Source organism: Schistosoma mansoni, chromosome 3 (genome assembly GCF_000237925.1).
Source record: "Schistosoma mansoni strain Puerto Rico chromosome 3, complete genome".
NCBI lineage: Eukaryota > Metazoa > Platyhelminthes > Trematoda > Strigeidida > Schistosomatidae > Schistosoma > Schistosoma mansoni.
The window spans coordinates 2333187-2356197 of record NC_031497.1 but is presented as its reverse complement, the minus strand read 5'-3'; the positions used below and the strand labels follow the sequence as shown (position 1 = coordinate 2356197).

The 23011-nt window shown below is 38.1% G+C and overlaps 1 protein-coding gene across 1 annotated transcript in view; it reads right to left on the bottom strand.

The window, feature by feature from the left end:
* Positions 1-17480, bottom strand: part of Smp_166820 (hypothetical protein) — a gene marked incomplete at its 5' end in the record, with an annotated part of 33319 nt that extends 15839 nt beyond the window's left edge. Inside the window, 10 exons of the mRNA XM_018798879.1 lie at positions 1136-1504; positions 1619-2031; positions 7322-7555; positions 9692-9767; positions 14884-15035; positions 16404-16523; positions 16560-16757; positions 16800-16903; positions 16941-17085; positions 17400-17480. Of these exons, the coding sequence (XP_018650724.1) occupies positions 1136-1504; positions 1619-2031; positions 7322-7555; positions 9692-9767; positions 14884-15035; positions 16404-16523; positions 16560-16757; positions 16800-16903; positions 16941-17085; positions 17400-17480 (1892 nt within the window). The remainder of the gene's footprint in view (positions 1-1135; positions 1505-1618; positions 2032-7321; positions 7556-9691; positions 9768-14883; positions 15036-16403; positions 16524-16559; positions 16758-16799; positions 16904-16940; positions 17086-17399) is intronic.
* Positions 17481-23011: the final 5531 nt, after the last annotated feature.

Here is a 23011-nt window from a genome sequence, read left to right as displayed (position 1 = left end):
AAAAAGACATCAAAATATGCTCTGAAAATAGTACAGATTCGTGTGTTTGGTTTCGAATCACATTCTAAGTGTGAGGACTAGTGATACCACATGGTTGGACAAACTGAAGTATGTTGAGTGTGTTTTGAACATTCGACTTGGTGACTAAATGTCGAGTATCTTGCTGAATAGGCCACCACTATATATATATATATATATATATATATATATATATATATTAATTTCATGTTCAAGAGGATAACAAAGATGATCAAATTACCAAGGATTCTAAAAAGGTTTACTATGGTTATGCGCTTAGAGGATAGTTACTCAAGTCTCATAAAACGAAAACAGATAGAAAGGTGCAATATTGTACAATTATCAGTATTAAAAATGATGACGAGTCGATGATTCTATGCCTACTAAGCAGATTTTAGAATAACCGAAAGTGTAAAGTTACGGTACATAAAGATTTTAAGGAAAATATGTCAACAGATTGCTACTGGATAACTGAGAGTTCGGAACTCAGTCAGTCTAATTAGATATAGAGTGCTGGGTAAAATCGCTTTCTACCACATAAACCAGGTTTCTTAAAGCTGGGTACATAAATGTAACTTATTACACTATTCAGTAGTTAATAAAACGGAAATTATATTCAAGCATTAAACAGAAAGTATTAGGGAGCAGTAGATATACAACTCTGTAATTTATTTATATAATTAATTGATGCAGTTACATCTGTTGATGTTGTAAATTGTATACATACAATCTAGTTATTGACCAATTTATGCCCACCAATGCTTGGTTTAATTTATTCTAACTTATCCATCGACTGGATCATTTAATCATATATAACTCAATGTGTCTTTGACAATAGTTTTTGGAATCAGCGGTTTATCTACAGTACATGTATCCTAGATACATAATAAGATCTTTAACTTCGTCCTTGTTTCGAGGCATATCAGTATTTGTTCATTAGTAACGAAACAGAAAGTAGCCATTTTTCTACCGTTGTAACAAGTATTTATATCAATGGATGTTCCAGTGGCAAGACCAAAAGTTCTATTTAGGACAGATATAATAAGAAGAAATATATTAATGCGAACAACATACATCAAGAACAATTTGTAAAATAAATATACACATATTTGCTTACCGATCATCATCGAATTTTTCAACGTGATGAACTACATTAAGTAATTGAAAGACATCTTTACGTGTCTGAAGTCCTACTCCTAAAACGTCGTCACTTTGATAAAAAGGACTAGAAGCTGTTAAGCATAATGCTAATAAACCAGGCATTTCAGGACGTTCAATAAGTGATTGCAACAAATAACCACATTGTCGAGCAATATTTTGTGTAAACTTCAAATCAGTGTCTAAATGATGATTTGATTTAATCGGAGTATCTTGCGTAAGAGAGACTTCATCATCTTGAGTAGTGATTGGTGCACAGGATGATAATAGTTCAGTACATTGAAAAAGAAGACCGATTGATTCAGCTGAAAGTGCACAAGATAAGAGGCTAATAGTGAAAAAGAAAGGAAGGAAAACAGAATAAATATTTGAAGACATCATATGATAGAAAATAACAGAAGATATACAAAATCTAAAATCAATGATAAAACAGTTAACTTACCATATATCAATATCCGACTTATTTGTAATCGAAGAATGACAATCAACATGTTGATTTTCATGTTGATCATTTAATAGAATTTCAACAAGTTGATTATTATCCAAATGATTATTAACTAATTGGCATAGAAAATTACTTAAAATAGGAATTTGAGAAAGAATATCTGATTCAGTCAAATTTAATGTAGACTCCGATGATGAATCAATTTGGAATAGATTAAGTAAATGTTTCAAGTGTCGAATTAATAATTGAATTCGAAAGATATGACCTGATATAGAAAGTCGATCCCAGTAACAATCATTTGTTGTTTTTAAAGAATCTGATAAATCTCCAATTTTGCGCAATGCTTCGACAGTTTTTACAAATAAAAAATCACGAGGTATAGTGACGCTTGGTGGATTTTTTGAGTCAGGCTAAAAAAAGAATAAAATTATTAAGATTATAATTTCTGGATAAAGAAAAGTAAACTAATAATACTTTATGGTAACCATAAATGTGTAATTAATTAAAGGAATCTAAGAGCTTGTTAGAAACTTTGTATATTGTTAATTAAGTACAGAATGAGTGACAGTGGATTACAAATCGTCGAACAGTATACAAACTAACTGACAGTGTGGTTTATTTATCAGGTATAGGTTTATGCATACAACTTCGAGTCACACTGTTTGTGTGGACTTTTTACCAAACCATAGTAGTTACAATGGTATTTGAACTAGTTTTACTGTATGAGTTAGAGGATAGCATACTCAGTCAGTCATACACAACCTAGTGGAAGAAAAGACTATGTACAAAAAAACGTATAAGATTTTGAGACTCTTGTTCTAAGGGAAGATAAAGAGTGAATGTACGTGCACCATTTGGAACGATTTTAAGCCATGTCATTTAACGTCTCTAACCATTGGTAACGATAATCACAAGGACACCAACCCGGTAGACAATACCTGTTAACAAGGCCCAGTCCAATTGCCGATAACTTCATCAACTAGTTCTATGTCTTGGTTTGGCCACCCTTATATTACTTCTAACCTAACCCAATTGAGATTGACAATTAAGATGACAATTCGCCATAAGCTTTAGCTAGGCCAATAGTGCTCGATCAGGGATACTACTCAAGGTTGATGAACTTCTTTGGTGCAACTATAAATGATACTCTCATAGAACCTCACGATCAACTCAGTCGAATGGTGCAAGACAACTATTGTCAAACGTCAAAAAGTGTGTCTATGTTTAGAATGTGACGAAAGGTGATTATTTGGTTTACGCATCTAGGATAACGTACGTTGCTGAGAATAAATAAGTATGAGAAGAAAATTATTAAGTATTTAAAAGGATCGTTCGCTGACCGAACAGATCAGTGGTAACGTATCAGACAGTGGAACTGGGTGACTTTGATCCGAATTCAATAAGGAGCATCAGTTCCCTCAATATTGAAGGTAATCCTTGTTGGCAAGTGCCACCTAATACGAAACATAGGCAAAGCAGGGTATACTGAGGGCTACCTCTGACCACCTAACATCTCAACAGAGTTATTTGTAAAAGGCAAACATTAGGGATCTAATATACGTGTAAATGGGTTCAACCCCTCTAAAAATTCACATCAGTACCTTGAGTCAGTCAGTCAGTCAGTCAGCGACAACGTAGGACCAGGCACATATATGCATCGGTCCAAGTTGCCATACTTCGTTAGCACAACAAGATGAACACCGGATTCATAGAAGTGATTAATTTAGTGGTGGTAGTATATAAAGAAAGGTTGTATATAAGGATATAGTATAGGAAGGAAAAAAAAGTTATGAAGTAATTTCAATTTCAAGGTTTAAGGGAAGATAAAGAGTGTATACACCTACGCCATTGTGATCGATTCTGAGCCATGTCACCCAGAGTCTCCAACTATTGGTTACGATAGTCACGCGGACCCCAACCAGGTAGTCTGCATCTACCAACATGGCTCAGACTAGAAGTTAGTGACTTCAAGCACTGATGCCATGTTTTGGTTTGGCCGCCCCTAACTCTCTTCCAACCATCCCCAATAGTAGTCAGCATAGCGCGTCGTGGTAATCGGTGTTCAGGCATACGTAACACGTGGTCCAACCATCTCAGTCGATGAAGATTCATCACCTCATCAACTGATTTACCATCATTCCCTAATACCCTGCGTCGAACCTCACTATTACTTACCCGGTTATCCCAGCAGATGCGAGCAATATTTCTAAGGCATCTGTGGTCGAATACTAGTAACCTACGAGTATCTTCTACTCTTAATGGCCATGTTTCGCAGCCGTAAAGTAGAATAGAACGAACTGCTGCGCAGTATACTCGTCCCTTAATTGATAGACGGATATCTCGTCTTCGCCATAGGTCACGTAAGTTGGAAAAAGCCAAATGAGCTTTTTGAATCCGTGCAGAGATTTCGTCAGACACCAACCCATTAGGGCTGATCAGACTTCCAAGATAAGTGAAGTTGTCGACGCGTTCGACTACTTCACTCCCTATCCTTAGTTCAGGTGTTGACGCAGGCCAGTCCTGGAGTAACAATTTACATTTGGATGGGGAGAAACGCATCCCAAACATCCTGGCATTATTACTCAGTTCTAACAGAAGACTCTGCATTTTGCCAGCGTCTTCACCAAACAGGACTATGTCATCTGCGTATTCTAAGTCGATAAGTGAACCTCCTGGTAGAAGATCAATTCCAGAAAATCCAGTCGACGAGAGTGTTATTTCCAGCAACAGGTCTATAATGAAGCTAAACAAAAATGGGGATAGTGGACAACCTTGACGGACACCACTTGAGGTTGTAAAATCATATGACAGTTCGCCATAAGCTCTCACTCGACTGGTAGTGTTCGAGTAAAGAGCCTTCAAAAGGTTTATGTACTTCTCAGGTACACCTTTCAATGACAGACACTGCCACAGAACCTCTCGGTCTACAGAGTCAAATGCTGCTTTCAAGTCAAGAAAAACTATCATTGTCGGACGCCGATAAGCGTGTCTGTGCTCTAAAACTTGACGAATGGTGAATATGTGGTCGATACAGCCACGACCAGGTCTGAAGCCAGCCTGATTTTCTCGTGTTTGTAGTTCACGAGTCTTAGTTAGGCGCCCGATAATTATTGAGGCTAGTATTTTAGATGCTATGTTAGTCAGACTAATCCCTCTATGGTTATCACAGGATGATTTGGACCCCTTTTTATATATTGGGACAATCAGTGATTGTGACCAGTCAGATGGGATTACGTCCGTCTCCCAGATTTTAGCCAGAATATTAGTCAACCTAATCGCTAAAATTGGATCACCATATTTAAAGACCTCTGGAGCCAATCCATCTGGATCAGCTGCTCTTCCTCGTTTCAGATTACTTATAGCCTTTTGAACTTCAAGTAGGGTCGGGGGTCTACTTCAATGTTCCATTCAGGTTTTCTGGGAATAGGGGGTAGTTGTGCAGTAGCTGAAGGCCAGCTAAACTGCTCCTTAAAGTGTTCCGCCCATCGTTCTAAACGTTCGGGTTGAGAGCAGATAAGGGTTCCGTCTTTTTCCGAGATTGTCTCACTTACACTTGACTTCTTAATTCCGGTTTCTTTTATTAGTCTGAATAGTTGCCTGGTGTTTCCTACAGCCGCTGCCTTTTCCATCTCTTTTGCTTTCGTTGCCCACCACTGCTCACGATCGTTCCTTAGACTTAGTTAACCTAGATCTAATTTGTTTACGCTCTTCGTCGTGTTCAGAGCCTGATGGGATGAGTTTACGCGAATCCATCAGTGAAATAGACTTAGAAGAAATCCACTGGTTTTTTGGAGCCCTATGGTTTAAATAACTAATAGATGTTACTGCTTTTTCCACAGCTGTTCGTGTGTCTTTCCAAGCAGCATCTGGGTCAGTCTCGTTTACAGAACTGCCTAGATGTGAACTCAGTTGTTTCTGGAATTCGCATTTGGCTTTCTCATCCTCCAGTTCAATCCTAATGGGTCTTCTTAGTGTACTTTTCCTGCGTCCATTGAGGCGCAGACAAATGCGCGCTCGTATTAAAGCGTGATCAGAGTCTAAACAAGTATTCCAATACGAGTGACAATCTTCTATTGAGCCTCTCCAACGATGACTGATGATAATATGGTCTATTTGAGTCCATCGTTGGTTTGGTGCAGGTGGTCGCCATGTTAGACGATGTCTCTCCTTATGCTTAAAATTAGTGCTTGCTAAAAATAAACGATTGTCTGAGCATAGTTGCAACAGACGATCACCATTATCGGTACGTTGAGCCGGAATACTAAAACACTCACCTAAATGTCTTTCTGTTTGGTTTAAGCTGCCTACCTGGGCATTAAAGTCACTCGCTACGACTACTATGTCTGAGCGCTTAGCCTTCTGAAGCTCAGAGTTTTATGTAAAAGTCATCTTTTACTTCATCATGGCTGCAGTCAGTGGGAGCGTAGGCAGAAACAATGAAAAGGCAACGACGTGTGTCCCTATCCTTCCGAGTTCTTACGGAGCCATTTAGCCGGACAGCACACAGGCGACTGTTAACGGGGATCCATTCTAGTAGTGCCTGTTCTGCCCTTGTACTTAGTGCTATGCCTACACCTGCAAGTCCACGAGAACTAGCCAACGGGTCGCCAGATACACGGAGGGTGTATTTCGTTGGCTGTCCATTTTGGCGAGGTGAGGTCAAGTGAATGACCACGCTAGGATCCTGTATGCGTGTTTCGGAGACACAGCATACATCAATGGTACGAGATTCTAGGGTTTTAGCTAAGGAAGCCTGTTGACCGATTTGACTTAAAGTACGTACGTTGAAGGCTCCAATGTGTAGTTTGGAGCGAGGTTTTAATAGACCTGGGACAGCGTTTCGCGCACTAGAATCGTTGGCCATGGTGACACTTGAGGAGGAAACCGGAAGTGGAAGTTTAGTGTTGAAAGTCAAGGTAGAAGGAATAGTAGGAATTGAAGAAGGAGATTGATTATGAATACAGTGATCTTGAGTGCTGTTAGAGGTATGAGGGCTAATATCACTTCCCGGTTGCCCACACCGTGGAAGGGTTCTTCTAGGGGTACCTGAAAAGGAAATTGAGTTAGAAGTGGTCTTAATGACCTGAGAGCGTGACCGCAGTGCCCAAGGGACAACTGCCTGAGGTCGGTCACACATGACCTTTTTGTGTTAGCTCCGTTCTTCAAAGGACCTTACCGCCGGAGACGGATATCCGTGGGATAAGGCGAGGTGTGCATTTTTAGGGTCGACCTTTTCTAACCCCACCCCTCCTTGTGGGAAGGCAGCATCGCTGTCATGCTGGTTGTCTGAAGGAAACACCTTACTGCTGTCACACCTCTGTACAGTCAGCAGTACGACTTCGGACCTTGGGTTTGCTGCTTTTAGTCTCACCGCTCTTCAAACGACCTGCCTGGCATGGTAGGACCTTGAGGAACGATTGTTCCAGCCAGTATAGCTCGATTGAATCATCACGATAGGCAAGCCCGACCACCACGTCAAGGTAGCAGCAACGGTCAGGCAGTACCTTGAGTTGATGACATAATTGACTTACACCATCTAAAGCAGTTAAATATGGGAAAACGATCACAGATATTTCATAACACTGACTTCGTGATAAATACAATAGTAAATGGATTCCTGCTGTTTATTGCTTTTTTAAAAAAAAACGTCATAAAGCAGTGACAAAACAAAATATGAAATCAAAACATAGTTCAACTTACAATTCTTACAAGTTCATCTAACAAATCCAGAGCAGCTGAACCAATTAAATCATCCGATCCACCAGCCAATGTGAACAAAGTTAACAGTGAATCATTTGGTTGGTATAAATCATTATCCAATAATTGTTTTTCATTATGATTATTACCATTAGAAACGAAGAATAATTGACGTATATAATCATCAAGTCCGGAATTAACACAATTTTCCAAAAGTATACGAAGAAGATTAATTAACTGGGGAAAAAAAGCAGAAGGGAATTTTCAATAGCATGGAAGATAGAGGTTTGTACTCTAGATGGATGATTTAGGTGGAGTTTCGTTCTCTGAGCCGAATGGTCTAATCGATTAGTTTTGATAGTGAATTTAGTCAACATAGCTGTTAACACAGTAATCACATTTACGATTAGGATTAAAATTATCTAACGTTAATGAACATAATGTAAATTTTCTGCTACATTGGTTAGGTTTTATCATGAATTAACTCAGGTTACAGGTATAGACTGCCAGATTCTGAATCAGTGGTCTAAAAAGGAAGTTGTACTCACTGTAAAAATTGAAGGTCGTTAAATGTGTATTTCAGAAACGTTTTAGCAATATGTTATTTGGTGTTATATCATGATAAAAGTCTTCAAATGAACAATTCTCCAGAAATTAACCATTTAAGGAAATACTTCCAGTGACAATGATGAAAACTGGTTATAAACTAGATGACTCACGTTTCAGTAGGGTTTCTATCAGTGTATTTCATTTACAGAATGATAAAATTAACTATTTTATAAAGGCAGAGACAAACGGATATAGGAAGACAAAATTGAGTGCTAAAAGTACACGCCTGACAAAAGCACGATACGAGATTAACACTGAAAAACCGGAAGATATTGAAACAAACAACAAGGAAACGAAGCGGTTTACGTTGAGAAATGTCAAACTATTCTCTTATATACATGAGGTTATTGAGCATTGACTTGGACTCCAGTATGAACGAATGATAATGATGGTAATTGATTTAACGGATGAATTAAAATATTTTCCCCCTGCGGTGTACCACTCTTATAATACGACGACCCGGTGACCTAATTTATAATACCGCTAGATTTGATACTCGAACGATCCGATATACACAGACTAGATCATACTACGTCAGACACTGGATTCATGACCAAAATTAAAGAACCAGAATAACGCTAGATAATACTTTCTTTCACACAATTACAAGCCATGACTCAAATTGAGTCCTCATATATAGTGCCCCCTTGTACTGAAATTACATTTAATAGTCAGTAAGCTGCGTGCCTGTTTGCCGACACTCAGTGGCCATCATACGTACTTTCACTATCACATCAATAATTTAATAAATATCTTACTTAACTCCCCATGTAATCCACGTTAAGTCGTGGAAATTAAAAAGGGGAACACGAGAGTTTGAGATGCACAGATTACACACATTCATTCGGAAGACCGATGAAGAGAAAAAATATGTAGTAGGGTGGCATTAATAGCTTACTCAGGGAATAATGGGTGACTTATTCTTTATATAAGATGAATAATGTATAAATTACAGATAACCGATTAGAGTATAAATGACAGACACACATAAGGCAACTACACGTGAATGAATTTAACAAGATCACAAATAACAAAAGTATGTGGAAGGTTTGAACAAGGCTTGAACGACACAGTGAATGGATCGAGTTGCTAAAACAAAAGAAAATTAATAGAAGTATGACAAAACTACCAGGTTTTATCACACTCGAAGCAAAGAACTACAGCTTTTTTAAGTCTTTTGTAGCACAGGACCCCACAGAACAGAGGTTTCAACATAACGATGGAGTTAAAGTGTCTAACCAAACGAGATTACCGCGCCAAAGTAGTGAAAACAAAGTATAGAAATAGATGGATGAAACCTACGGAGTATGTAGAGTATTAAAAGTAGCCGTTTTACCTAGCTTTGTCAAACATTGCTTTCTTTACAACTGTTTTGTGCAAATTTAGTGAGAGAAACAGTTGTTAAGCACAATTTAATTAATTTGAATTGTACTTCATTCCTCATAAGCCACACACTTATATATAGAGAGCGTGTCCAACAATTAACTAGGCTGGCAACTGAGACAAATTCCTGATACTGGAAGGAAATAATAGTCACACCATACCATACATTAACTGAGGTTGGAAAGTGTTTATCATTTAATCACAATTTAATAACTCAACAGTAACATGCTAGTTATGAACGTCTAACCCAATTATGTCGAATTTTATATTGGTAAATTAAAACCTTGGGTGAACCATTCGTTAAGTGCTCTATGAGATCAACTAGATATCAAATGATTTTATATATCGATAAAAACAACTTGAAGAATATTTGAGACTGACCTTTAATACAAGTGATGTATCTTTGGCTCTTAATTGAGTGACCACCTCTTGAATGAAGGTCTTATGAGCAGGGAAGCTGAAACACATACACACAATGATGATTGTGGTTAAAGCTTGAAAGCGATAGTAAATATTTGATTAGAACAATAAAAAAAATTAAAGTCGAAAATCTCTTACATTAATTGAGTAGTCAGATCAGTGCATAGCATGTTATGATATTCGCCAAATCCTTTTACAGACAGGTCAGTGTAAACATTATAAGCAGTTGCATGTCGATTGAAATGTTATTTATTTTCAAAATTTATATAACAAGCATATAAATCTATACATAAATGCCCTGAATAGTAACATTAATGAAATAAGTTTTACGCGAAAAACACGGGAATCACTTCTTTTTGCTGTAAATCACAGTTATGTGAACTTGATTCATGCTTCGATAGTTATTTTGCAATCGCCAACTAATGTCATCAATATTGCATGAAAATACTAATACTAGTAATATTAATGTTAATAGTAGTAGTAATAATAAAAACAGGAACATAGCCAGTTCGGAGGTAATATAGTCTACAGTTAATGGAATGTGTATCACAGAACTAGGTGAACGCTTCGAAATCATGTAAAGAAAATATATTGACGATAAAATGAATCGGCCAAATTTGAAGTACCAAGCATTGCATCTACCTTATGAAATACTCAATATTATTTATTCTGTTCAGTTGACATCTTTTCAATCTACTATTTACCTATATTTTTATTACTAGATAGTATAGTTAATTCTAAACTCTGCATGCAGCGCCTCCGGGAGCTACTGCCGGTCCCAAGCCCGGGTAAAGGAGGAGGGTTGGGCATGGGGTTAGCGACCCCATCCCGTAGAAAACCAACTCGCTAAAAAAATGCTAACCAAAAAAATAGTTAATTCTAAACCTATTGCTTATTTTAAAGTATATTTCATATTCTCATGATTTATTATTTAACTACTGAAATTTGACAACAATTAATGTAGCATTAGAACTAAGAAAACCTCTCAACAACTAGAATTATCATATATTTAAGATTCTAATCTAACCCCCAGCAACCGTGATGATGCTGAAATAGATTGATACTTCTTAAAGAACATGATTAGTCGGCAAAAACAAAGTGAAAAGTGTAAGTGAAGACTCGTCAGTAGTTTAATGTTACGAATCTAAGAAAACACTGCTTTCACTAGTGAATTTTATGGAGATGATCAAGAAAAATAACCAGAGCTATCACGACACAATCAATAAAAATATATAATGTAAACCATGAAAACCAGATGGAGGAAAAGCAAGTAAATTACTCTTTCAATGTAGAACTTGATATGAAAAATGGATACAATAAAAGTATCAAGAAATATAGTGAACAAATACGGTTTAAGACATTAAATAAGAAGAATATATTTGTAAAATCTCAGCGAATGAATTTGAAGTAGGAAATAATTCCTTGAAAAAGCTTGGACCAGATTGCCAGGCGAAACGTTGAATTTACTTCAAATTCATTCTCTGAGATTTTACAAATATATTATTCCTATTTAATGTCTTACATCAACTCCGCACCCAAGTACTGTGAAACTATTCGCTCTAATTTAGGCGAAAGTTCTTATAAATACGGTTTAAATTGTACTTGTATAAAGTCTGGGTATATTAAAGTAAAATATTGTATCATCGAGTAAAAATAAAGAGTATTCAGCGAAGAAAATTTCCTTTTCGACGAAATCATTTAGTTAAGCTGTAGATTTATAATTATAGTTATTTAGAAAATACATGAGTCTATAGAAAAATGTGCATCTATAAATTTATTTGCTCTTCTGGGGTAGATTACATTGGCCTCACAAAGCGATCACTTTCTATGACCATCTCAAAACATTATTCGGAGTGGTTTTTGGGCAGAGAGTGCAAAACTATCACCAGCTAAATATAGGAGCATCTAATCAACTCTGAACACGTTGATCCAAAGGAGCCCTCCTTCAAAATAACTTAAACAATCAAAGGAACTGGATTAAGGTGAGGTCGGATCAAAAACTTATGCCCTGTTGAAGCGTTGGAAATTCACCGATTGAAGTCCGAACTGTGAGTTCAAAAACGATACGCCCAATTTCTCATCCTTCCTTGACCCTAGTTCCCTTCTTTAGTTTTTGGTCTTACTTTTATCATTATTTTGTAATAGTAATTTAATCAGTTATTATTATCCTCTAACAAATTTTTCCAGGATTATTATTTAATGGTTAGTATAATATTTCCGTTTTTTTTATTTTTCTTTATATCTGTCAAGTGGACAATTATCTTTTATAATTCTGATCCGTAAATTATTTTCATGCTACTATTTTCCTCTAACCCCCTGATTATTACGCAACCTCATTTGATATTTTAAATCTCGAGTAAATTAATGATGCAATCTTTTCTTTCTTTCTATAGACATATATTTATCATACAACTAGAAGTATGAATGTACAACTTAACCAATTGATTTCGTCGAAAAGAAAATTTTCTTCGCTGAATTCTCCAGAGATACTTATTTAAAGCAGGAAGTGTTTGCTTGAATCCAGTAAAATTACGGGTTGAATTTCTATATTCTTACTGGTAGAATAAAATGTCTCTTGTGCACACTGCTATTTCGGGGAATGAAAATGAATACCCTGAATTGATGAAGCAGTGGCTGATTATATTATTTATTTATTTATTTAAACACATATATATTGGTACAAAAGGGCACCAGATACATATGCGCCACACAAAATAATGAAAATAGGAAGAGAAATGATGAAAAGATAAGGCGAAATAAAATGTACAACCAGAAAACTCTTTCAGTTAAAAAGTTAGAACCACTCTTTATGTAGAAAGTAAAAGAAGGTTGCAGCAGGATCGCCACTGGTTTCTATTCTGAGCCATATCTGATAACGTCTCTAGCCACTGTGTTGCACCATCTCTCGGACCCCAGCCAGGGAGTCGTGAAGGACCAACAGAAGCTAGCCCTTTGCAGCTCTCTTTCATGCCACGATACCATGTCATACACTGACCTCCTCTCCGCTTTTTCCAACCACTCCCAGAGTCGGCAAATAATGCACGACGTGGAAGCCTCTGGGACGACATTCGTAAAACATGTCCAAGCCACCGAAGTCGGTGTTTCAAGATGGTGACACCAATTGAATTATCGTCTCTGCGCCCGAACACACGATGCCGAACCTCTGCATTACTAACATGGTGTTGCCACTGTATGTCAGCAATCCTTCGGAGACAACGATGATCGAACACAGAGAGACGTCTAACATCCTCAACTCGGAGAGGCCAGGTTTCACAAGCATAGAGCAAAACTGCTCTCACCGACGCGTTGTAGATCCGACCTTTTACAGCCAGACTAACATCACGAAGGCGCCAAAGATGGCCCAGATTGGCATAAGCCGCTCTGGCTTTCCTTATACGTGCATCAATCTCATCACTCACGCCACCACCAGCACTTATATAGCTACCTAGATACACGGACTTCTCAACTACTTCAATCTGCTCACCATCCGGGGTGAGTGCAGGATGAGAATCCTGCCAGTCTTGTAGGAGTACTTTGCACTTGGAGGGTGCAAAGCACATGCCGTACCTGCGGACACTGATTGCCAACTGATTAAGTGCGGATTGCATGCCTTGGGCATTATCGCACAGTAAGACAATATCATCCGCATACTCGAGGTCAAGAAGTCTTTCTCCAGGCAACATATCCACACCGCCATTACTTACATCCATCAGAGCTGTTTCCAGGATGTCATCGATGGCAAAGTTGAAGAGGAATGGTGAGATCGGGCAACCCTGCCTAACCCCACTGCTCGAATGGAACAAGGGAGAAAGGTGGTTGTATGCCCTCACTCTGCCTGAGGTGTTCGTATACAGGGCCTTTAAGATGTTAATGAACTTCTCAGACACACCCTTCTTCAATAGACAATCCCACAGGACAGTCCTGTCCAACGAATCGAAGGCAGCCCTGATATCAAGAAACACTACGATTGTTGGCCTGCGATAAGTATGACGGTGTTCTAACATTTGGCGGAGGGTGAAGATGTGATCAATGCATCCTCGACCAGAACGAAAACCAGCCTGCTCCTCGCGAGTCAATCGTTCTCGGGTTTTAAACAACCTACGAAGAATGACAGAAACTAATAGTTTGGACGCAATCGGAAGTAGACTTATCCCCCGATAGTTATTACAGGAACAACGTGAACCCTTTTTAAAGATAGGGACGACTATCGACTCATTCCATGATGTTGGAACACTTTCTTGCTCCCAAACCTTTGCAAACAACACAGTCAGTTCCTTAGCCAGAAAGTCACCACCATCTTTAAAAAGAGCCGGAGGTAAGTCATCTGGGCCCGGTGATTTGTAGCGCTTCAAGAGTTGGAGTTCCTTGCGGACTTCCGCCTCGTTTGGTGGATCAGTCGTCACCGGCCATGGGGGGCAGGACAAACTGGTTGATGTTGCCGGAGCAGCAGGCCAGTTGAACTGCCCTTCAAAAAATTCCGCCCATCGTCCAAGACGTCGACAGATGTTAGTGATTGGCATCCCGTCATCCTCGTAGATTGTTTCACTCACATCAGACTTCTTGCTGCCAGTGGCTCGGATGAGTTGGAAGAGCTTCTGGCAGTTACCAGATGCAGCTGCTGCTTCCATCTCATTAGCACGCTCCGACCACCAGGCTTCCCGGTCCTTACGCAAGCTTTGCCCGATTTCACTACGTAACAGCCTTCGTTTGTGGTCAAACTCACGGTCACCCGGAGTAGACCGACGGGCTTCGATCAGTTGTAAGGAGCCAGAAGAAACCCAGTGCTTGTAAGCGGGACGTTTCGCGAAGCCGCAAGCAGCTTTACTTGCCATTTTCATGGCGTCGTGAAGATGCAACCAATGCTCATCTATACTTTTCGGTGGGATGGTAGCTAGCCTAGAGGCTAACTCCGCTCGATACTTACTTGCAACAGATGTTGCAGCCAGTGGCTGATTGGTTTATGAACTCGACTTCAATTGTTTAGTTGAAGCTTAGAACTATGCTTTTTCCACTTTCATTTGGACAATTAAACTGTATCGATAGCTCTCAGAAACCAAGTAAATGAATTTCTACTTGGATTACTGACTTGAATTAAATGTGAGGTGAATATTAAGATAGAAACATTTAATCGTCCACTAAAAACTTCGACTCACCTGGTGAGTATAGACGTAAAGAATTCAGGTTCTGCGCTTGAAAGATCGCCCAGAAGTTCACCAGCGCATAAACCACAAACACTGACATCTCCATTCAACAATACGTTAAACAAGACTTGAAGTGTCCTATGAGCATTTAAACCTTCGAAGAACTAGTCAGTGAATCAAATCATTGTGAGATAAAAAAAGGATTTAAATATCTATCTTGATATTACTTAATTTTGTAGTAGACAGACTTCTAGAAAAGAAATTTGTACTATATTTATGCTCATGGGAATATGATTACATAGTCTACCTCCACTGTAGTATCCTGATGTAAACAGTTAACCTGTAGTAGACACATGTATGCTATGCATGAGGGGGTTTTTATGCGAGCATTGTTTGTGAACTCAGTTAATGTAAGAATAGAAAGTTATCAAAAACTAACTTCATGAGACATAACTGTTGACTTCTTACGTCATAATTTAGAGGTATCTTTCCTAACCGTTTTTTAGACAAAATTAATTTCCACTTGCCTATTCATTGAAGTCTCTTGCTGGTTTTTGGAATTATTTTGTCATCATACTTATAAAATAAACTTAGCTGTTTTAATGATTATGATAAGCAGGCATGTCAATGCAGAAACTCACATACAATAGCCTGTAAAAAACAGCTAGTCAGTGCCTGAGTTTGAGCAAGTGTCAAAAAGAAGCTAATTTAGGGTTGTCTAAAAACAAGGTGTAAAATTGCAATTGATATTATCTTTGCAAACACATGGAGACAGGTAAAATAGTGTATAACCTTTGAACATTGATGTATTAAATCTTGTTTCCATAATTGTAAACAATACATAGATTTAACAAAGGGGAAATATAGAGATATAGAAATTCGAAATGCCTGGCATCTGTAGGGTTAAAGATGACAGATTAATATCATACCTTGGTTTAAATACACTAATATACTCAAATACATAGGGATTTATTCATTCACTTTTTTGCGCAGATTCACAATCTTATAAACCAACTGACTACCATTATCTAAAAACATATACATAGTCTTAGTGGTTTCACTTCACAAAAAGGAAACTTTTGAAATGTATACGATAAAATATTTTTACTTTTTTAACTTGAAACTTCAGCAATCATGTTTCGTAGGAGCTTAGTAAACTAGGACACATCATGCAGGATTGTCACCCCTACATACGAATTTGTAGGTGGAAAGCAATCATTTTTTGTATTTAAAACCAGTTCTATCCACCAATTTTCTTTTCATGAAGCCAGTTGTAGCGAGCTTTTTAGTATCAATTAGTATCAACCTGAAAATTGAGTTAATCAAGAACGTTTGTGATTTTCTACTGTCAGTTGTTATATATGCTGTTATTTCTATAATGAATTGAATATGATGGAAGGCTACACTATTAGGATGAGAACTAATGTTATGGCCTGACAAAGATTTAGACTAAGTAAACAAGCACAAAAAACAGTATGGTTAGATATGAAGAGATGTGATAAGTTTATCAAAAAAGAGATACTCAAACTTACTTTATCAGCAGAATTCCATAAATGAAATCTCACAGCAACAGAGAAAACCAAAGCAGAACGGCTTACTTGATCTGAACTTATTATACGAAGTAGGCAACTGCGTAATGCTTCAAAATCTTCCTATATCATTTATATAAGTAATACTGTGAAAACTACCTTTTTTGTTAATGTTTGTTTCACAAGATTTGAGAAATGAGATAGATTCGCTAGTATACCAAGAGCTGGTTCTAGCAAGTCATCATTTGAATGGATAATATGAATGATGTAGTTAAGTGCACGAGAAAATAGAATCGGTTCAATTGGTACATCTAAATTATGTAAATTTTCAGTGTATAACTGTAATGCTTGAAGTAACTATTTGTAGTTAATTTAAACATGAACATTAATATGAAATACCTTTATTTTATCACAAGTTATAGAATCCGAAATAACGCCATAAATCAATGGCTTTAATATAGAAAAATATGTTAAAAGTTGATATCGTGTTTGTATATTGTTGCCTAAAATAATATGTAAATAAGATAACAAACAACTTACCAAGGAAAATAATGAGATCAATAATGACATTCTGTGTAGCTGCACAGTATTCGTCACAAAAACCAGCTGTTATGAGGGAGTTTAGAGCTTTTACATCATCAGCAGAAGTTAATTTTATAGGAGCATTCGGAGATTGTATGTAGGTCTGTTTAGGATAGGTGTGTAAAGGAATAAAAAGATATTAGAGCTATCAAACAATTGAGAACATAAGACGAAACTATATAAGCGTCCGAAAAAAGTCGGTTTAGAAAAATCGACAATTGTTTAATACAATTTGATTTACATAGGTTTGCTATCTTTTTTGGTAATTTCTAGTGGATATATAAAATATATTTTTAGCCTGGTTAGAACTCTTGAATAAGAACTATCTACTGATAAGACAAATACTTAAGCGAAGAGGGCAACAAATGAAAAGTACACATTTCTAATATTTTAAAAATCTAATCACTGTTTACTTACATTGATCACTGTTGGTAGACTATCATAATTCTCCAGTGACTTGCAATCTTCCCAGCATTTTAAGACCTCCACAAAATGCATTTTAACCATCCACTAAAGACAGGTGTTTGAGTGACCAGTAAAACAACTAGTTCAGAATAAATAAATGAACAACAAAAACAATCTGAATTTGAAAAAAAATGGAACGTATGATAATATGCTCGTATAATTAAATAAAAAGAGACCTTCAGCTGACTTAAAATACAGGGGATGGTGTTTGGGAACAGTACTAACTGTTTGAAGATGAGATCCTTTAGATTATTAAAGGTAACATCTACAGGATGAAGATGAAATTATTTGATAACAAAGGTGTGTTTTTTCTGTATCAGTTTACTATTTCAAGTGTCATAACAGGACTGATTTCTTTGGTTTCGCAGGTTTTTGACGTTTATTCTGGAGAGCTTTAGAAAACGCGGATGTCAGTAGTAAAATGATTTTCTTCAAGTTGTGTTTTAACAGTATAAATCTACAGGTATCTTATATAGATTTAAACATGTGAATTGGATTACGGTTTAAAATGGCAGTTCAATTGGCTTTACTCGTAAAATTGAAAAGTTGGTACATCAGGATTAGTAAAAATGAGCTCGAGTTTTTCAATAGACTGGTTTCTAGATGAGTAGTATGAGAAAGATTAGGATGAAACATGAAAATAAAATCGAACGGAGGTTTAAAGTAAAATGCATCTGTTGATAATAAAGTAAGTATAATTATAGTCTGTAATGACTAGCGAAGTTGAGTCTATAAGATTGGTAACAATAACATAACTTAATAATTGTAAAACTCCACCTGGATCCCCTCTAGGATTACACTTAGTACCAAGCCCAAATAAAGAAGGGTTGAATGTATGACTAGCAATCCCAAATCGTAAAAACCGGTAAAGGCGAAAACAGTGGTTGGTTAATGCAATTTTAAGCAAACTACCGTCAAATGAGCCTTCATCATAAATAGAGCTAAGAACAGAAATCACGTAAATAATAAGGGTTAATAAACGTCAACAACACTAATCTGGCAGATTCCTATGTGGTGCGGATGTATAGATTTGATATCTCCCTCGACGTAAATGAGAATCTTTTTAGGAACACGGTCGTTGCAACATTAATGATACCCTGATATGTGATACTGATGAGAGTTTTACAAATTTCAGTGGGGTGAATTCTACATACGTCCAAAAGAATCTCGTTTCGACAGTAGAGTACTTGCATAGCCACATTTAAGACTTTCTAACATTTGTCTGTCATTCACGTTACCGTCTTCGCATGAGGTTACATTCAGAATATACACTATTTAGTCACAAACAGTAAAGAAATGTGGTTTGCGGAAGGAGTGCAGTGCTGGTACGCACGGGTCTTGAAAAAATCGAGTGCCCTTTTCAGAACTTTTGGGCTAACCGTTTACAAGCATCACTGTATCAGCGTCAGTGAACGTCATGGGCGACAGCATAATGCTGTAGAACTTCAATGGTAGTAATATATAAAAGAAAGATTGTGTATAAGAATATGGTACAGGAAGAAAGAGTTCGTACAAAGAAAGATATAAAGCAATTTTAATCTTGTAGTTTAAGGTAAGACAGAAAGTGTATACACCGACGCCATTTTTATCGATTCTGAGCCATGTCACACAGAGTCTCCAACCATTGGTTACGATAGTCACGCGGACCCCAACCAGGTAGTCTGCATCTGCCAACATGGCTCAGACTAGAAGTTAGTGACTTCAAGCACTGATGCCATGTTTTGGTTTGGCTGCCCCTAACTTTCTTCCAACCATCCTCAGTACTAGCCAGCATTGTGTCGTGGTAATCGGTGGTTTGGCATACGTAACAAGTGGTTCAACAATCTCAGCTGATGTAGATTTACAACCTCACCAACTGATTTACCATCATTCCCTAATACCCTGTGTCTAACCTTACTATTACTTATCTAGTGATCCTAGCAGATGCGAGAAATATTACTAAGACATTTGTGGTCAAATACTAGTAACTTACGAGTATCTTCTACTCTTAATGGCCACATCTCGCAACCGTAAATTAGAACAGAAAGAACTGCCGCACAGTATACTCATCCTTTATTTCAAAGACGGATATCTCGTCTTCACCATAAATGATGTAAGTTGGCAAACGCCAAACGAGCTTTCTGAATCCGTGTAGGAATTTCGTCAGACACCAACCCATTAGGGCTGTTACGTAGGGGAAAAAGAGAAGTTAATGATGGGGATGAAGCCGTCATACAAATAGTAGGGCAGGGACTTGACAGGAGCATTCCGAATTATCAGAATAACTGAGGTCAAACGGGGTACTCGGAAACCACCAATCGAAGTCGGGAGGATATAAGTAAGTTATTTTTGTGTCTGTGAGGAAAAGCTACTAGAGTGCGAAGGCATGGATTGTTCTGTCAATAGTCTTAAACGTATTTTGTTGACTACTCCTAATGTAAGGAGATATAATAGCTTTGATATTAGATCTTTCCTTAAAATCATACATTGTTGAGGTTTCAGCGGAACCTAATGTATATTTGCCAGATATTCCCTCAACATTTCGATGTGATTCGACGGGGATTTAACCATATACTAAGAAACTCAAAGTTATCACTTATTGATAGCTGATGGATGGTTGCTTCACCAATGAAGAACTGGGTTGATGTAAAGTTCGTTAGTTTACTGTGACTCCTGAATATTAAGTCAATCTTTTTGCTTTTCGAAACGTTAACGCAGAGTCCAGCCTGTTTGGTAATGCTGCAATCCTTTTAGGCTCCAGTTGTAATATTTTAAATTCAGTGTATAAGCTATGTAATCTAGGACCTCACCATTGGTACACAGATGAGCCATGGTGTCAAGATTTTCCAGTTGCACTAAGAACCATTATAAATAATGGAGGAGAAAGAGTATCTTTCTGTTTGATCCCACGATACATTTACCTAGACACGATATGTTTCTCAGTAGTGAACCATTTTGTAAACAAACGTCAAGGGACAATTCGCTGGTTTTCTCACTGTAAATATGAGTTACATACACATATAAAAAACAAGAGTCAAAGAACTATGCATTCCTAGCATAGACATATACGTAAATGTTTTATTAGGAATATCTACTGTTGAAAAGAATAGGATAGACTCCCAGCTCCTTATATTAGCAAGGACATTGTAGACCGAAGATGACTTAGCTCTATTACTCATACACAGCAACAAATACAAGTGAATATTGCCACTGTAGCAGCGACTTCCACAGTAGTGGGTCTCAAAATCTATGGGGCAAAATCCTGAAGTACAACACAGTGACCAGCAATCAAATCACACTTGATGACAAAGCTCTGGAAGACGTGAAAGCCTTTACATACCTGGGTAGTATTATTAATAAACAAGCAGGATCTGATACAGATGTGAAGGTACGAATTGGCAAAGAAGCAAGAGCAACATCCACACAAATAAAAAGTATTGGGAACTCAAAAGAATTGTCACCCAACAAGAAAGTTAGAATTTGCAACAGAAACGTTAATATAGTTCTATTCCATCCAACTGAAACCTAAAAACTACCACGAACATCAAGAAAAAATTACAGATGTTTATAAACAGCTATCTATGCAAGATACTCCAGATCCATTGACCAGAAACCATAAGCAATAAACCACTCTGACAGAGAACAAACCAGCTGCCAGTTTAGCATGGAATTAGAAAAAACACAGGTATATAAGACATACTTTACGGAATCCATGAAAATGGATCACAAGGCAAACCCTAACTTGCAATTCTCAAGGGAAGAAGAAGAATGACAGACTAAAGAACACATCTTGCCGTGGTTTGGAGGCAGATATCAAAACCATGAATAGCACATGGCAACAACTGGATATAGGGGTCCAGGATAGGGTTGGCTATAGACTTCTGGTTAGTGGGATACGTCTCAAGAGGGGTAACAAGCCTAACTAGGTAACCAAATATGGTGGTCCAATTTTAGCGATTAGGTTGACTAATATTCTGGCTAAAATCTGGGAGACGGATGTAATCCCATCTGACTGGTCACAATCACTGATTGTCCCAATATATAAAAAGGGGTCCAAATCATCCTGTGATAACCATAGAGGGATTAGTCTGACTAACATAGCATCTAAAATACTAGCCTCAATAATTATCGGGCGCCTAACTAAGACTCGTGAACTGCAAACACGAGAAAATCAGGCTGGCTTCAGACCTGGTCGTGGCTGTATCGACCACATATTCACCATTCGTCAAGTTTTAGAGCACAGACACGCTTATCGGCGTCCGACAATGATAGTTTTTCTTGACTTGAAAGCAGCATTTGACTCTGTAGACCGAGAGGTTCTGTGGCAGTGTCTGTCATTGAAAGGTGTACCTGAGAAGTACATAAACCTTTTGAAGGCTCTTTACTCGAACACTATTAGTCGAGAAAGAGCTTATGGCGAACTGTCATATGATTTTACAACCTCAAGTGGTGTCCGTCAAGGTTGTCCACTATCCCCGTTTTTGTTTAACTTCATTATAGACCTGTTGCTGGAAATAACACTCTCTTCGACTGAATCTACAGGAATTGATCTCCTACCAGGATATTCACTTATAGACTTAGAATACGCAGATGACATAGTCCTGTTTGGTGAAGACGCTGGCAAAATGCAGAGTCTTCTGTTGGAACTCAGTAATAATGCCAGGATGTTTGGGATGCGTTTCTCCCCATCCAAATGTAAATTGTTACTCCAGGACTGGCCTGCGTCAACACCCGAACTAAGGATAGGGAGTGAAGTAGTCGAACGCGTCGACAACTTCACTTATCTTGGAAGTCTGATCAGCCCTAATGGGTTGGTGTCTGACGAAATCTCTGCACGGATTCAAAAAGCTCGTTTGGCTTTTGCCAACTTACGTCACCTATGGCGTAGACGAGATATCCGTCTATCAATTAAGGGACGAGTATACTGCGCATCAGTTCGTTCTGTTCTACTTTACGGCTGTGAAACATGGCCATTAAGAGTAGAAGATACTCGTAGGTTACTAGTATTTGACCACAGATGCCTTAGAAATATTGCTCGCATCTGCTGGGATAACCGGGTAAGTAATAGTGAGGTTAGACGCAGGGTATTAGGGAACGATGGTAAATCAGTTGACGAGGTGATGAATCTTCATCGACTGAGATGGTTGGGCCATGTGTTACGTATGCCTGAACACCGATTACCACGACGCGCTATGATGACTAGTATTGGGGACGGTTGGAAGAGAGTTAGGGGCGGCCAAACCGACCGTTGCTGCTACCTTGACGTGGTGGTCGGGCTTGCCTATCGTGATGATCCAATCGAGCTATGCTGGCTGGAACAATCGTTCCTCAAGGTCCTACCATGCCAGACAGGTCGGTTGAAGAGCGGTGAGACTAAAAGCAGCAATCCCAAGGTCCGAAGGCGAAGTCGTACTGCTGACTGTACAGAGGTGTGAAAGCAGTAAGGTGTTTCCTTCAGACAACCAGCATGACAGCGATGCTGCCTTCCCACAAGGAGGGGTGGGGTTAGAAAAGGTCGACCCTAAAAATGCACACCTCGCCTTATCCCACGGATTTCCGTCTCCGGCGGTAAGGACTTTTGAAGA